General features: G+C 45.2%; 1 protein-coding gene across 3 annotated transcripts in view; it reads left to right on the forward strand.

The window, feature by feature from the left end:
* LOC109898144 (KN motif and ankyrin repeat domain-containing protein 4) overlaps positions 1–18,653 on the forward strand; it is a 96,168-nt gene that overhangs the window by 69,334 nt on the left and 8,181 nt on the right. For all 3 annotated transcript variants that reach the window (XM_020492967.2, XM_020492969.2, XM_020492970.2), the window contains exons 3-4: positions 4,401–7,325; positions 13,189–13,285. In XM_020492967.2, coding sequence (XP_020348556.1) covers positions 4,401–7,325; positions 13,189–13,285 — 3,022 coding nt within the window. The remainder of the gene's footprint in view (positions 1–4,400; positions 7,326–13,188; positions 13,286–18,653) is intronic.

Here is an 18,653-nt window from a genome sequence, read left to right on the forward strand (position 1 = left end):
TGTGTAAATTCTATTGTATTTTTATGGTAGACTGCAATATAGAAGTTTCAGAAATGGGCTTCAAAGTATGTAGTTTTGGAACTAAACTATTAATTTAATACATTAAATGAGTTAGCTGACATGAATTAGAGGTCTAATGTCATTTGACCCAATATTATGGCCATAGATTAGCAAATTAACCCTGATATGTATCAAATTACATTTTTGAAACAGTTTAAATGTATGGTTTTGCATATGGAAAATTGGAGGTATTCTGATTTAGTATGGTGTTCATTCTTTTGTTGCAAGAAATTGATTATATAATAGAATACATTGTATTTGTTATACCAGTTAACATTGTTCAATGTAAAAAAAATAATTAAGCCCAGTGGTTATTCTGTGACTTTAGCTAATACATTTTTTGTTTGTTTTTTCCCATGGTATCGTTTCATTACATGAATATCGTGTCAGTATATGAGTATCGTGTCAGTATATGAGTATCGTTTTGGTATCGAGTGTCATTTCGGTATAGAGTATTATGATCCTTAACCTGGTATTGGTATCCAAGTCAAAATTCTGGTATCGTGACAACACAACATCTTTACCGTCCAGAGGCAGTGTATACAGCAGGCAAAACACTCGTATCACCCATGGATCAGTTCATTCCTAAAACATTCAGGCTGACAATTAGCCACCATGCTAGAGTGGCTAATGCCTAGGAATGCTAGTCCCGGGGGTTGTGTATCACGTTCAGCCAATAAGGTTGCAGCAGTCTGTTGTCTACCTCTGGCTGAACGTGGGGGCGCAACATCAGGAAGTTGCATTAGCCACTAGTATGGTGGTGGGAAAGGGTGTTTCAAAGTAACTATATATTTTGGACAGTAAGATGAAACGACAATGTCGCCATCTGCCAGACTTCGGGATAATTATTTTGAGGAAGGTGTAGAATCCTACGCACTGTAGTATCCCTCGATCACGTAGTGTTTGATTGATTAGACTATAGAATGTTGTAGTATACGGTAGAATACTATACTCCACACGAGTATACCCTTAATCGATTTGGACTATTTAAATGTTGATATAATGCATTTAGACATTTGTGAAGCATAACACAACATTTTTTAAAAATGCATTTCCATTGTGGTCCTAGTTCAAACATCAAACCTGTTATCCATTTACAGCTAACCCACATGAAAATAGTACAGTATACTATGGTCTAAATACCGTAGCATACCATAGTATTTACTAGGTTTTTTTGTGCCTATTTACTGTAGTATACACTAGTGTTTTCATGGACATAACTAGTATGTTTAATGACACATGAGTAACACATTAACAAGAGTACACCAAAATGACTTGGATGCTACTTCCACTAGCCTTCTGAAATGGTGCTTTCACAGAGATTCAGCGAACCAACTTTGTGAGATTACCAAAAAAGTGACAAGCAATGCTGTACTTCCGATGGTAGAAAACAAATAACAGCTACACTGCATTTACACGAACAATAGATTTTAGAAATACAAATGGACTTTACTTAAAAACAGTCACCCTTTTGGAGGGTGCTGCCAATAACTGTCTGGACCTCAAACCAGCAAAGCCTCTCCAAACAAACCAATTGAAAACAAAAGTACATTGCAATGGCTTTACATAATGAACATATTGAATATTGCCACATAAATAAGTGCCCTGGTCAGACTCAACACATACCATTCAGAACAATTGACCACATCCCAAACATTTCTTCAAGACAGCATGTCACAAAATGGTTACTTACACACACAACACACACACACACACACACAACACACACACACACACACACACACACACACACACACACACACACACACACACACACACACAGTGCTTTAATACATTTCCTGCATGTCCTCCCCTAATAAAACTTTCACAATATTCTTCAGTAACAAGATTGTAACTGATTGAGGTTTAGAAGAGTGCTATGGTGATGTCCACCTACTGTGGGACTACAGTTAAATAGCTGACGGAGGCAGAGATGTAGTTCCGTTTAAGAGTCTTTATAGATTCAGGTAATGGAGATGATACATGGCAGAGAATGATTGACAGTCACTGACATGGGACTTGTATTGAATTGAGACTTGGTAGGCATTGTATGGAATAAGGTTTATCGAAAAGTAGACCGTGGAGTGAATAATAATGAGCAATAACAGCAATGAATATACATCATGCAATTGTCTGTTAATCAATGGCAATATGCAAATGAAATAAGCATAAAAATGCGTTCTGAATAAATATAGCAGCAGTTAGAAAGCAATAGCATGCAGCATGGTAAGATGAAGATATAGCAGGCTAATTCATCAATGTCTACATAGCATGGCAAGCAAACAAAACAACTAACAGAAGTAGGGAGCTTAGCAATAAAGCACCTACTGTAGTTAGCATAACCAAGGCAATGCCCAAAAAGCATAACATTTATTAACGTGACCATTAACACTACAAGTACCAAGAGAACAGATCAATGGACTCAAAATGTCTGTTTGACTGAGCCGTTAGCATTTCACAGCCACTAGCGAACAATATCACCTGTACAAAACAATCAATGACGAGGGAGTCCTCTTCTTATCCTCTGCTGTGAGATAAAACGTTTGTATTTGACATTTCAATGTTATGGTTTGTGAGAGTTGTTTGCCCTGCTCAACTACTCAGCTCTGTCTTGGTGAAGGAACCAGATTGAAAGGAGGCACCCTCGAACCTGCCCGTACCTTGCCATAGAGCTGGGTAGAAGGCACACCTGTCACGAATACCCTCCCCCACATCCACGTCACCGAGCAGGGAATTCTGAACAAATATATATTTTTAAACAACTGCCAGTTCCTTTTGGTTTTACCAGTATAAATAAATCATCAGCAATCATTAGACCATCAAATACACATACCCAGATAGTGGCTTGCTCTACTCTGACAATCATAAAAATGCTAGGTAGATGAAACGATCCTCTTTGACTAGCCCGAGATGTACTCTTCAGGAGCCTACCGTTACTCCTTAAAAGGACAACTTAGGATGTTTGCCAAAAAATACAGAAAGGATAGTGGAGAATGGTGTTTAATAATAAAGAATACGCATATTTTCCCTGCAATTAAAGCTAGTTAAGGAGGAAATTGATGCCTTTGAGCCTGAATGGAGGATGCTTTAATCTAAGAGTTGGTCCACGGGTACCGTGACTGTATCGGCTGCCTAGGTTACTATAATCTTTTGTGTTCTGGTAACGTGTTACCTTCAGACATGTCACCATTGTGTTCATGAGAATCTCGTCTTTCCGTGTGGTGGTATGGTATTCATGCATCTGTTACTTTCCCACTTATCGTTATTCAGGATTCATTCAGAATTATCCATAATCATGGTAGCATCCACATTCATGTAGAAGTATTTCGAAACATATTCTATTCTTATTTGCAATAAACCTGACTCCAAAAATTACACAATACATTATTTACCATTCATTTATATTGGGCACAAAATACTCTGAAACACCACCAAAACAAACAGCAAATGCATCCAACAAGTTTATACAGTCAAACGTTTAATGCAGTCATTGCGTGCTAGGAATATGTGAACAAATAATTAGCTTTTGCTACTTTAATACACATATAAGTGAATTTGTCCCAATCCTTTTGGTCCCCTAAAATGGGGGGGACTATGTACAAAAAGTACTGTAAATACTAAAAGGATCACGCAATATGGGTGAAAATACCCTCAAATGAAAGCTGACAGTCTACACTTTAACCCCAAAGTGCTGGAGTACAGAGCCAAAACAACAAATCTGTGCCACTGTCCCAATACTTTTGGAGCTCACTGTATTTCACCCATAGTGGGGGAAGTAGGGGTGCTGAGGGTGCTGCAGCATTCCTTGAAAAGTTGTGCACTGGGCATTTACTAGTATTAGCAGACCGATATAGAATTTATTTTTTCAACTTTTCTTTCAGTGAGTTGTATCATTAAGAACAGTATTTTACAGGTTTCAGTAGTTGGAATTGTAAGAGATGTTGCCCTGCCCCTTTCTCTGTGATTGACATTCTAATGGAATCCAGAAAGAACAAAACCCTGTCCTCCAACATTCAACATCTATATTCCACAAGTATTATCAGATTAACGGTTTTGTACGGATAATTATCAGACTCAAGTTACAAATGCTGGTAAACACACAAAAACTTTTAGTTTGCATTCTTTCACAAAAGTAGTTCACTGGGCTTTCACTAGTACTGTATCAGTAGACCAAAAATAGATGTCTTCAGCGAAAGCCCCACCCAAAAATCTGCATCCCCCCCAAAACATCATCGCTGATGAGCTTCGTGTTTTACCCAAGGTCGGACAGTACTGTACAGCATGTTCCTGAATGCATGGGGATGACTGTGAATACTAAAAACTCTCTCATCATGTTGCAGAAAATGGCTACCCTAGATCCGGAGGAGAGAGTGGAGGTGGGGGTCAGAGGAAGCAGCTGCCCTACTCCGTAGAGACCCCCTACGGCTTCCACCTGGACCTTGATTTCCTCAAGTATGTGGACGATATCGAGAAAGGCAACACCATCAAGAGGGTGCACATCCAGCGCAAGGCCAGAGGCCCTCCTAAGTTCAGCACCCTGCCCAGGAACTTCAGCCTGCTAGGACATGGAGCCAGGCCGGCCCCTAAGGACACCTGGTCCTCCACCCTAGGGCCCAAGCCCCGGGGCAGAATTACTGATGTCCAGCAGATCTTGGATTTTAGACCCAGTGACGGTGGCACATCGGGTATTCTTAGCCAGAACAGCAGGGTGCAAGGGAGTAGCTTTGAATCTGCCAGGCCCAGGGAGGAGGCAGGTGCTGGGCCTTGGGTGTTAGGCGAACAGCCCCTGGGGAGGCCCAACCTCCTTCGGACGTCCAGCATGCCAGTCACCATCCCGCACAGGAAGGCCTCTGAGTCCGGGGATGAAAGAACGGAGAACGTCTCATCTGAGAACGTGATCCGTGCTGTTCCCCAGGACCGGTCGGGGCTGCACCAGCAGATCACCGCAGCCCTGAAGAGGGTCAGAGAGCTGGAGGACATGGTGAGGACCATCCCAGAGCTCAAGTCCCAGATCTGCTCACTGAGGGTGGAGAGAGAGCAGCTAATCCTCAGGCTGCAGGTTCAAACCAAGCCACAGCCTCCAGCCCACCCACAAAGTGCCTCACCCTCCCCAGCCCCAAGCACTGATCCCGGGCCAGCCTCTCAGCCGCCGGGGGCTAAAGCAGCAGTGTATCCTGGGAGAGCAGAGAGCACCGTGTCAGAGGCAGAAACGCAACAGGAATCCTTAAAGAGTACCGCGCAAGAAGAAGAACCAGATAGGCTTTTAGCAGCACAGGAACCAGAGAGACAAATACAGACAGCAGAGGGACTAGATAGACAAACATTTCTGAATCCATTAGTGTACGCAGAGGAAAGGCAAACAGAGCAACTAGAGAACATTGCAACACCGAAAGCACCAGAACCTCTAGACAGCAGAGTGTTTGTGCAAGTCACAGAGGGAGTCAGTGTCAGTGGTGAGGAGCACCATCTCAGTGTCGAACAGCTCCAGGCTAAGCTAGTAGCGCTAGAGGCTAAGCTAAGTCAGGCTAGCGAAGACCTGGAGAGAACGAACAGTCTCCTGAAACAACAGGTAGAGGAGAACATGATGAAGGAGGAGAGGATACTGCAGCTGAGCGTGGGAGGGACAGGAGGCGGGGAGGAGGTGTTCAGGCAGAGACAGACAAGTAGGAGGACCAGTGTGGACCAGCAGACCGAGACGGAGAGAGTGGGAAGTGCAAGTCAGGAGACAGAGACAGAGAGGGCGGATATGGTGGAGCAGGGCACGGATACAGAAAGGATAGTCATCTGTTTAACCGGAGAGGGGGCTGGTGGTGTGGAACAGGGGACAGAGACGGAGCGGTTTGACACTCAAGACCAGGTGACAGAGACAGAGATGGTCATTGTATGTCCAGTCAGACCACGTGCTAATAGTGTGGATCGGGGAACAGAGACAGAGAGAGTGGACACAGTGGACCAGGTGACAGAGACACTGCCCGGAGACAGCTTAGACCAGGTGACAGAGACAGAGACGCAGACAGTCGTCAGTGTAGATCAGTCAACAGAGACAGCACCTGCACGTCCAGTGAGACCAGCGAGACATAGGGCCAACAGTGTGGACCGGGGAACAGAGACACAGACAGTGGATACTGTGAACCGGGTGACAGTGACAGAGACACAGACAGGAGTCCGTGTAGACCAGGTGACAGAGACACAAACACAGACAGCACATGTACGTCCAGTGAGACCAGCGAGACATAGGGCTAACAGTGTGGACAGGGGGACAGAGACAGAAAGAGTGGGTACAGTTGACCAGGTGACAGAGACAGTGGTAGCACAGAGTGCATATCAGCAGACAGAGACAGAGGGAGACAGAGTTGAGACTAGCAATAACCACCATAGAGAAATAGAGATTGAGAGTGCGGCCATAGTAAGTGCGGCCATAGAAAGTGCGGTCACAGAAATTGTGGAAGCAGAACGTGTCGTCTCACGCAGTGTGGTTAAAGAGGGTGAGATCGCTGAGAGTGCAGTACGTTTTGTGGTTATAGAAATTGTGGACAAAGAGAATGGGGTCACAGCGAATGTGGTCCCAGAGAATGTGGTCACAGAGAATGTGGTCACAGAGAATGTGGTCACGGGAAGTATGGTGAAGAGACAAGTAGTGGTAGTAGAGGAGACTGTCGTTGAACAAATGACATTGACTGAAAGTGTTGTTACACAGAGTATGACCACAGAGAGTACAGTCGTAGAGAGTGCAGCCACAGAGAACTTGGCAACTGAGAGTGAGGTGGTAAAAAACACAGTTACAGAGAGTACGGTCACAGGAAGTGCGGTCATAGAATCTCCAGCCCCAGAGAGCCCAGAAGTAGCACCCACTCCCTCTTCCAGCCAGACCCAGATGGGTCAGAAGGAGTCGGAGCAGGCCCAGCCCCAGTCACAGGACTCTCGTCGGGGGTCCAACCCAGCGTTGGCCCAGGCCCCTCGCCAGGGGTCTAACCCAGCCCTGGGCCAGGTGGTGACGCGCCTCACAGGGCTGATCAATGAGCAGTGGGCCCAGCTAGGTAGCAGCCAGGACAAGCCAGACAAGCAGGAGACCACCAGCCCGAGTGCCCAGAAGCCTGCAGAAGGGCAGGGTGCGCCCGCTGCAGGGAAGCCTTTAGCGGGGAAGGCAACGGGGAAGTCAGGTCTGTCTAAGATGAGCTCCATCCAGAGCCAGCTGGTCAGCTCCCTCAGTGCCCTGTCTGCCTTCTACTCCCCTGGACAGAAGGCAGCTGCCAGCAAACAACAAGGTAGGTCAATGTTTTTGTACAGTATCAATGAAGTTAATATAGTAAGTACATATGTGGTCCAGGCTGGAATCAAATCCGCTCTACATGTATGTCCCACTTTCATCTCAGACTGGGCCAAAGTAAGCATTTCGCTGTTAGTCTACGTTGGTTGTTTACAGAAGCATGTGACAAATGAAATTTGATTTGCTGATATTCTAACGTTCCCCAGTCACATGTGGACACACTTTCAAACCCTCTCCTCCAACATGCTCAGGCGTTGTGTACCATGAGGTCACGCCTCTTCGATAGCTTCATCTCCATGATGCTGAGCTGTCTCCTGTCTTGGCACAAAGAGCCCATGGCCTGTCTCTGTCTACAGTGGGTCAGGTCAGAGGAATCCTCCATTGACTCTGATAGGCCAGGGGCCTCCATGTGTTTGTGATGGCTATTGATTGTGAGGGCTAGTGGAGGAACACATGTAACGGAGCAGGCTAAATGGCGTTGTTGGATGACCTCCAAGAACAGATCAAATATGCAGTTTCGTCCCCCCCCCCCCATTCCCTCCTTCTTCCCCCTCTCACCTCTCTTCTTCTCCTTGTGTTTTGGCCCAGAAGCTAGAGCACACATACTGTAGCTCATGTGAATGTCAGTGGGGAGAGCATACACAACAGCGTGACCTTTGATTGTGACCCCCCACCCCCCCCACCATCCACCCCTCTGCGCTGTGCGTTCAGCTATTGATTGTTCTGGAGAGCGTCATTGACATTTGAGAAAAGGTCTGGCTTAAATTGGCAGTCGAAGACATGTACACTGGATTTAGACTACCAAACAGATTCAGATTCAGATCAACTTCATTATCCCACCAGGGGGAAATGAATTTGGTCATGTGCCATAGCTACACGTTTAAAGTGGAAGTGCAATATGCTGTATACTGGAGGGACCAACAGCCTAATGTCTGTTGGAATGAAAGAGTCCCCATATCTATCTGTTTTGATTTTCTTTTGAAGAAGCCTCTTTCCCATTGTCCTGCTGTTGTAACTGAGTTTTGAGTGTAGGGGATGAGTACTGACCTGTAAAATGCTTTCAAGTCTTAGGAGGATGGATTTCGTGGCTGATTCTTGATTTATACCAATTATCCTTCCCACCGTCTTGGTCAAGCAGTGAAGCTTGACTTGGTCTTGCATTCGCATGTTTCCAAACACACATATCAGACCAAAGGACAGGACACTCCTTATTTAGACCCCATTACCGTCTCTTCAAAATAAGTTATAAAATACAGTCCAGTTTGTAACATTCTCTATGAAAAGTGCTTTTAAATGATGTGTAATGTGATGTAGTGAGCTTTGAAAATATTTATGTATGTACGTTGTAATTCTTTTTTTAAATCATTCAAATGTTTATGACAGTAGTATATATTTTTTTTTTCATCAAGTTTCTGACATTTTAATGTTTATTAGTTATTTTATAATATTACTTTTGGACCAAAATATCAACAAATCTCAAAATTGATAGGTAGATGCAAAAATGCCATTTCAACAAACACTACCCTATAAGGTACATCCATTGTATCATTAGATATTTGTGAATCAAATCCCCAAGCTGAAAAGTTACAAATCTGTTGTTCTGCCCCTGAACAAGGCAGTTAACTCACTATTCCCCGGTAGGCCGTCATTGTAAATAAGAATTTGTTCTTAACTGACTTGCCTAGTAAAAATAAAGGTTACATTTATTTTTTAAATTCTCTATACCAAGTCCCTTACATGTACGAGCCTCTAGTCATGTCTAGATGGTATACATCTTATGTCAAAAGTTTAACATGTTTGCATTTTAGCTAACTCTAACCCTTTTCCTAACCTTAACCTAATTCTCTTAACCTGTTATGTTAATTATCCTAACCTGCTGTGTAAATTCTCAGAACCTGCTACAAAAAGTAAATTCTGACATAAGCCGTAAACCATTAGTCAAAACCCATGGCTCTCCGCCATCCCACTTCTGACACCAATGTAACAAATTATATAATAATTAGGTGGGTGTGTAACGGTTTCCTTCCGGTGAAAGAGAGGCGGACCAAAACGCAGCGTGGTGGTTATTCATGTTTTTTAATAAAGACACTAGACATGAATAAACTAACAAAAACAATAAACGTGCGAAAACCTAAACAGCCCTATCTGGTGCAAAACACAGAGACAGGAACAATCACCCACAAAACCCAACACAAAACAGGCTACCTAAATATGGTTCCCAATCAGAGACAATGACTAACACCTGCCTCTGATTGAGAACCATATCAGGCCAAACATAGAAATAGACAAACCAAACACACAACATAGAATGCCCACCCAGCTAAACACATACGAACGATGGTCAGAACGTGACAGTACTCCCCCCCCCCCCCCCCCCCCCCCCCAAGGTGCGGACTCCGAACGCACAACCTAAACCTATAGGGGAGGGTCTGGGTGGGCATCTGTCCGCGGTGGCGGCTCTGGCGCTGGATGTGGACCCCACTCCATAATTGTCTTAGTCCACCTCCTTAACGTCCCTTGAGTGGCGACCCTCGCCGCTAACCTTGGCCTAGGAAACCTAACAACGGGCCCCACTGGACTGAGGGGCAGCTCCGGACTGAGGTAGCTCGGGACTGAGGGGTAGCTCGGGACTGAGGGGAAGCTCGGGACTGAGGGGAAGCTCGGGACTGAGGGGAAGCTCGGGACTGAGAGGAAGCTCGGGACTGAGAGGAAGCTCCGGCAGGTTGATGGATCTAGCAGATCCTGGCTGGCTGGTGTTTCCGGCAGATCCTGGCTGACTGGCAGATCCTGGCTGAATGGCGGATCCTGGCAGATCCTGGCTGACTGGCGGATCCTGGCTGACTGGAAGTTCTGGCGGATCCTGGCTGACTGGCGGATCCTGGCTGACTGGCGGATCCTGGCAGACTGGCGGATCCTGGCAGACTGGCGGATCTAACTGATCCTGGCAGACTGGCGGCACTTGCGGCGCTGGGCAGACTGGCGGCGCTGGGCAGACTGGCGGCACCGGCGGTGCTGGGCAGACTGGCGGCACCGGCGGCGCTGGGCAGACTGGCGGCACTGGCGGCGCTGGGCAGACTGGCGGCACTGGCGGCGCTGGGCAGACAGGCGGCACTGGGCAGACTGGCGGCACTGGCGGCGCTGGGGCAGACTGGCGGCACTGGCGGCGCTGGGCAGACTGGCGGTGCTGGGCAGACGGGAAGCTCCGACAACGCTGGAGAGACGGGTAGCTCAGATGGCGCTTGGCAGACGGGAAGCTCCGGCAATGCTGGAGAGGAAGGCTCTGGCAGCGCTGGACTAAGGAACTCTGGCGCCTCTGGAATGAGGGGCTCTTGCGCCTCTGGACTGAGGGGCGGGAGCTCTGGCAGCGCCGAACAGGCGGGAGACTCCGGCTGCGCTGGAGAGGAGGAAGGCTCCGGCAGCGCTGGACAGGCGGGACGCACTGTAGGCCTGATGCGTGGTGCTGGCACTGGTGGTACTTGGCCGAGGACACGCACAGGAAGCCTGGTGCGGGGAGCTGCCACCGGAGGGCTGGTGTGTGGAGGTGGCACTGGATGGACCGGACCGTGAAGGCGTACTGGAGATCTTGAGAGCAGGGCTGGCACTAACCGCCCTGGCTGGATCTTCACCCTAGCCCGGCAGATGTGGGAAGCTGGGATGTAGCGCACCGGGCTAAGCACGCGTACTGGGGACACCGTGCGAACTACCGCATAACACGGTGCCTGACCAGCACCACGCTCGCCACGGTTAGCACTGCTAGGAGCACTGTAGTGCTGAGATGGTACAGGACGTGCAAGGCTAGGGAGATGAACAGGAGGCCTGGTGCGTGAGGCTGGCACAGTCTTCACCAGACAACTAGCACGCACCTCAGGACGAGTATGGAGAGCTGACCCAGGTGTCATCAAATCCCGGACATGCTCCGTCGGGTGAATTCCGTGTCTCATGCAACCAACACAGCAACTCCCTCATATCTCTATCCTCCAATCTCCCCATTAACTCCTTCACCGTCTCTGCTTCGCTCACCTCCAACACCGGCTCTGGTTCTGGTTTCCTCCTTGGCTCCTTACGATAAACAGGGGGAGTTGGCTCATGTCTGACTCCTGACTCTGCCACACTCTCCCTGTGCCCCCCCCTGTGCCCCCCAATACATTTTTGGGGCTGACTCTCTGGCTTCCATCCGCTCTGCCGTGCTAGCTCCTCATAATGCCGCCTCTCTGCTTTTGCTGCCTCCAGCTCGGCTTTGGGGCGGCAATATTCCCCTGGCTCTGCCCAGGGTCCTTTCCCATCTAGAATCTCCTCCCAAGTCCATTTCTCCAAGTAGTGCAGCCTCTCCCACTGCTGCTGCTGCTGCTGCTGCTGCCTCTGTTGCCTCTCCTGCTGCTGCTTTTGCTGTTGCCCGTCACCACGCCGCTTGGTCCTGTTGTGGTGGGTGATTCTGTAACGGTTTCCTTCTGGTGAAAGAGAGGTGGACGAAAACGCAGCGTGGTGGTTATTCGTGTTTTTTTATAAAGACACTAGACATGAATAAACTAACAAAAACAATAAACGTGGAAAACCAAAAACAGCCCTATCTGGTGCAAAACACAGAGACAGGAACAATCACCCACAAAACCCAACACAAAACAGGCTACCTAAATATGGTTCCCAATCAGAGACAATGACTAACACCTGCCTCTGATTGAGAACCATATCAGGCCAAACATAGAAATAGACAAACCAGACACACAACATAAAATGCCCACCCAGCTCACGTCCTGACCAACACTAAAACAAGGAAAACACATACGAACGATGGTCAGAACGTGACAGGATGCTAACACATGTACAAGTTTGTATTATACACATGTGTGAACTGGATTTTTTTCTTCTCGCATTTTGGTATATCCCACTCACCCTGGGGTCAAGGATCAGACATTATTGATAGTGACCCTTGAGCAATTAGGGTTAAGTGCCTTGCTCAAGGGTATTTCAACATATTTTTCACCTGGTTAGCGTGTGGATTCAAACCAGCAACCTTTCTGTTACAGGCCCAACACTCTTAAGCACTAGGGTACCTGCCACCATTCAGGTGGTAATCACAACCAGGACTGGAACCTGTGTCCAGTGACTGTTAAGCCAACACCTTAGCCATTACACCAAGTGATCTGTACCTCTTTGCAAGGTTGTTCAATGTTAGGTTAAGGTCACTACAATATTAATTACAGCTCTCTATTGTCACACGCTCTTATGTGAGCCTTTATAAATACTTCAGAACTGGCAGCGGACATGCTCGTACTTCAATTAACATAACCATAGACCACGTAAACACTTCCACTCACAGGTGGCCAAAAATAACTAACTGAAAGCCACGCCTCCAATGATTGCACCTTTATATTCAAAATATTGTGTACAAAAATGTACCATTATACTAGATTATCCGCACATGTAAAGGTACCATAAGAGATCATATCTCTGGTACATTGTGTATTTGGATCGTTTTGTACCACAGGGAACAATACTGTACCCTTACTGTACCCTTTTGTTTACTGAGTAGTGACTGGAGCAGGTGTTGTAATGTCATGTTGTTATCCTCCTTGATGCTGTTAGAATCTTCTTGTGCACTTTCTGCTGGGTCAAACATCTGTTTCAGATTTATATAGAGTAGGTGATTAGTGTATCCATATGGTGTGTGTGTGTGTGTGTGGACACAAGAGACCCTGTACGTGCTGAAGATGGAAAGCACACACTACCCTATTTCCCAGAGGCCTGACAACTCTCTCTCTGTATCTATATCTCTCTCTCTCTCCCTCCCTCTCTGTATCTATATCTGCCTCGCTCTGTCTCTCTCTCTCTGTCTCTCTCTCTGGCTCTCTCTCGTTCTCTAGGTCTGAAATCCATCATGAAGAAGAACGATGCTGCTGACAAACAGGGGAACAGAGGAGGAGCCAAGAAGAACCTAAAGTTTGTGGGAGTCAACGGAGGGTAAAGCTCGTACAGTGCTGTATGTAGGTGTAGCCTATATACATGTACTGTTAGTTGCAATTTTCTTTTTACTATACTGTATACATTATGCATTGCAGAACTATATTTAGCATATGTTGTTTATGCTATAGTACGTATAGCATAATGAATTCGGCATACAATACTATATGGTTCTATAGTATTTCAAATCAAATCAAATCAACTTTGACTAAAGCAATTGTACACAAGAGGGCGTGCTAAATGACTTTTTTAGCACGGCTGTGTTGCGGTTGTAAGTACGAGGCGGAGCTGAGCACAACCCTGAGTGTACAATTTCTTTACCAATTAAATAAATAACGCTAGTTTGATAAATGTATTCATAGGCTACTATTTCATCCCTCCACAAAAATATAGTTTTGACACAAATCTATGGTTGCAGGCCAAGCCAGCTGGTCGATTGGCGTCGTTATCATTCAAACCTACTGGTCGTTCATTCAATTTGCATCATTGCTATGGGCAGGCACTGCTAGTGCTGCTGACAGTGATGGCGCTGTCCGCCGTGCTGAATTTAGCGCATCAATAATCACGCTCATCAAGCAGAAATACCAACACTTGTAGCCTACTGCCGGACCATTTTACAGAAAAGGGAATTATTGTAATCATAAAATTTACACGATTTATTTATTTCCATCATCCACTATTGGTTGTAAACATTAATGTGCACTTTGCCATTCATTATGCAGCCTTTGAAGTATGCATCTAATGGGGCCTAGTCAGCCGTTTAGCCGGAACTGGCGGGTGGTTCTTGAAGTCGGACCCTGTCAGGATGTTGTTCCATCTTTTCCTGCTGTCCTGGGAATGGGTCCATTAGCTCTAATATCAAAATATGTAGACTATTTATTTCCACAACAAACCTTGCACAGTCGGCGCAGCATGGAGCTGTGTGTTAACTCCGACTGGCTCCCGACAGTACCATACACTACAGAGACCACCCGCTTGAGATGCAGGTAGAAGGCTGGGGTGTCTTGCAGGAGATTGCTAATATAAACTGAGTATACATGAAGAACATCTTCTCTTTCCATGACATAGACTGACCAGGTGAATCCAGGTGAAAGCTATGATCCCACACTTGTAAATCCACTGCAATCAGTGTAGATGAAGGGGAGGAGACAGGTTAAAGAAGGATTTTTAAGCCTTGAGACAATTAATACATGGATTGTGTATGTGTACGTTTCAAAGGGTGAATGGACAAGACAAAATATTTAAGTGACTTTGAACGAGGTATGGTAGTAGGTGCCAGGCACACCGGTTTGTGACAAGAACTACAACGCTGCTGAGTTTTTCATGTTCAACAGTTTCCCGTGTGTATCAAGAATGGTCCACCACCCAAAGGACATCCAGCCAACTTGACACAACTGTAGGAAGCATTGGAGTCAACATGGGCCAGCATCCTTTTGGAACGCTTTTGGAACCCCTTGTAGAGTCCATGCCCTGACAAATTGAAGCTGTTCTGAGGGAAGGGAACTCCTAGCTGAGAAACGGTCAACTCCATTCTCTTATATCGAGGCAGAGTTTTGAGTTTTGATAAATGGCCGCATGATTTTCTAGCAACAACATTGAGTCACCTTCAATCAACACTAATCAATTCGGAAAATGCTTACCTGTGCCTATGTTTGTCCTGTACAACCGTGGACCTTCCACGGGGTGCTGAAATTCAGACTTTTAATTCAAACTTTTATTGAAAACAACCACCGACTTTTTCCTAATTTGCACATAAACTACGATTCAGTTGGCACACGTGCATTCACGCGGAATTGAGCAACACAAATCTGAAAAAAGTTGGTTGTATTTGTTACAAGTTTGCATTAAAAGTATGAATTTCAGCACCTGCCGAAGGACCACGGTTGTACAGGACAAACATAGGCACAGGTAATCAATCACAAGGCTTGTTTTGACCAGCCCATTGTAGAACACTACAGATGCCATATCTTAATTTTAGCCAGTTTCATACAGCAGGGAAATGTATTCTTATGTTGTTTTAATGGACATTTTCTGTAAGGTAGCCTTGCAGTTAGAGACGCGAGCCAGAAACCATGAGCAAGGCACTTAACTGATTCAGAGGGGTTCGGTTAAATGCGGAAGACACATTTCAGTTACATTCAGTCAGACAACTGACTAAGTATCCCCCTTTCCCTTTTAACCCCCCACAACAACAGCTCCCCGGGCGCCCATTGTGGCAGCCCCCCGCAGCCATCCAAATAAACTTGTATGTCTATATGTGTGTGTCTTTCAGAGGGGTGGGTTAAAAGCAGAAGTAATATTTCGGTTGGACCTTGTGTGCAATTGACCAATAAAGTTATTTTAATCTTAATCTTAATTTTCATTAGGGCAAATCAAGACTGAAAAATTCAGGAAAATTCCTGCAATGGTATGATCAAATTAAGATACGGCATCTGTATTTCTTCACACTCCTCAAACAGCCTGTGGTGTTCTGGCCTTCTGCTCACTCTTTCTCTGTTTGTCTATCTGCTCCATCTTTCATCCTGTCTGTCCCATAGACACATTGCCCTCACTCTGACACTGTGTGGGTGTGTGTGCATGCTTGTGTGTGTATGTGTGTGATGCTCTCTGATTCAGCTGTGTTCTGATTGTCAAAGGCCTCTCTCCTGTCTGTGTGATTAGAACAGGCTGGCCTAGCGTTAGTGCTACAGTTAGTATATGTAAAGGACTTAGCATTAGTGCTATAATTATTATAAGTAAAGGACTTAGCATTAGTGCTATAGTTATTATAAGTAAAGGACTTAGCATTAGTGCTATAGTTAGTATAAGTAAATGACTTAGCATTAGTGCTATAGTTAGTATATGTAAAGGACTTAGCATTAGTGCTATTGTTAGTATAAGTAAAGGACTTATCATTAGTGCTATAGTTAGTGTATGTAAAGGACTTAGCCATTACTGCTTCCTCCTGATTCAGCTCACACCAAGGCTCAAACCCAGGACCTCTGCCTTGCTAGCAAATGTGACCATCCTCCTGAAGCTTCTTAACAGTCACTGCCACGCAAAAAGCTAGCTATTTGCTGGCACAAATGGGGACACTTCAGGCTGAGGAGTAAGTTTCACACATTCCCATGTGCTACAAATACACTACCTGCTGACTGGCCCTCCCACCAGCACACACATAATTACTATAGCCTGGCCATAACACATTGCTGGGCGGGACAGCAGACAGCAGCCCGCCCCTCTCATCAAAACTATAACAGACAACACAATCAGAATGGATCTACTGATGTACTGATTCTTTGATTTCTTACCTGATGAGGTTCATTCAGATAACAGCTCAAAGGGAGACTCGTATCATGATGCAACAAACTATAATAATTGTGTAAGCTGATCAAAATTAACATTTCTGAAGATGTTTTTTTATTTTTTTATTTAGGGGGTGGAACATCTTTAATATTGCAAATAGTTTGTGGATTCTATCAAATCAATCTATCAATTCCCCCATTTATATTTTTTATAAATACAGTTGAAGTTGGAAGTTTACATACACTTAGGTTGGAGTCATTAAAACTCGTTTTTTAACCATTCCACGCATTTTTTGTTAACAAACTATAGTTTTGGCAAGTCGGTTAGGACATCTACATTGTGCATGACACAAGTAATTTTCCCAACAATTGTTTACAGACAGATTATTTCACTTATAATTCACTGTATCACAATTTCAGTGGGTCAGAAGCTTACATACCTAAGTTGACTGTGCCTTTAAACAGCTTGGAAAATTCCAGAGAAGGATGTCATGGATGTCATGGAAAAAAATGTAGACCTCCACAAGTCTGGTTCATCATCGGGAGCAATTTCCAAACACCTGAAGGTACCACGTGCATCTGTACAAACAATGCTACGCAAGTATAAACACCATGGGACCACGTAGCCGTCATACCGCTCAGGAAGGAGACGCGTTATGTCTCCTAGAGATGAAAGTACTTTAGTGCGAAAAGTGCAAATCAAACCCAGAACAACAGCAAAGGACCTTGTGAAGATGCTGGAGGAAACAGGTACAAAAGTATCTATATCCACAGTAAAACGAGTCCTATATCGACATAACCTGAAAGGCCACTCAGCAAGGAAGAAGTCACTGCTCCAAAACCGCCATAAAAAAGCCAGACTACGGTTTGCTGCAGATGGGGTCAAAGATCGTACTTTTTGGAGAAATGTCCTCTGGTCTGATGAAACAAAACTAGAACTGTTTGGCCATAATGACCATTGGAGGAAAAAGGTGGAGGCTTTCAAGCTGAAGAAACCATCCCAAACGTGAAGCAAGTGGGTGGCGGCATCATTTTGTGGGGGTGCTTTGCTGCAGGAGGGACTGGTGCACTTTACAAAATAGATGGCATCATGAGGGAGGAAAATTATGTGGAAATATTGAAGCAATATCTCAAGACATCAGTCAGGAAGTTAAAGCTTGGTCGCAAATGGGTCTTCCAAATGGACAATGACTCCAAACACATTTCCGAAGTTGTGGCTTAAATGGCTTAAGGACAACAAAGTCAAGGTATTGGAGTGGCCATCACAAAGCCCTGACATCAATCCTATAGAAAATGTGTGGGCACAGTAAACTTAGTGTATGTAGACTTCTGATCCACTGGAATTGTGATACAATGAATTATAAGTGAAATAATCTGTCTGTAAGCAATTGTTGGAAAAATTACTTGCGTCATGCACAAAGTAGATGTCCTAACCGACTTGCCAAAACTATAGTTTGTTAACAAGACATTTGTGTAGTTGTTGAAAAACTAGTGTATGTAAACTTCTAACTTCAACTGTATATTATTGCTAATTAGCTGTTCTGTGAATGGAAATATTCTCACCTTTTTAAAGGGTTCACTGTGTCATATAAAAAATGGAATAGCCTGGTTATGGTTGTCCCTAACCTTTGACCCATACCAGGAAGTGCATGCTGTATACCTCTGTTCAGATGTTTTCTCCATCCATACCCTCCATGTCCCTCATCACAACCCAACTTTAAGAACACCCACACACACACACACATTGCCATGAGAACATAGCACAGACCTCCCTCCTTCAGACCCTGATCCCATGACCTCTCCTTACACTGCCTCTATTTGCCCTTCTCCTTCTGGAATTCTGTGGCCCCTGAACAAAAGGTCCACAAACATCCATGAAGGAACACGATTCCATGCCAGACCTTAGCCAATCTGACCTTAGTCTTTCTGATTAAGGGCCCTATAGAAGTTCCTTGACAGTGACAAAAACTTACAAACACACATACCTTTTCATGAACTACCATCTAAATATACGCCTTTCCATGAACCATCTACCCCATGACCAAGCCATGTTCTCACTGGTCACAGATGTTAGTGATTCCAAG

Source organism: Oncorhynchus kisutch, linkage group LG10, assembly GCF_002021735.2.
Source record: "Oncorhynchus kisutch isolate 150728-3 linkage group LG10, Okis_V2, whole genome shotgun sequence".
In the NCBI taxonomy this organism is placed as follows: domain Eukaryota; kingdom Metazoa; phylum Chordata; class Actinopteri; order Salmoniformes; family Salmonidae; genus Oncorhynchus; species Oncorhynchus kisutch.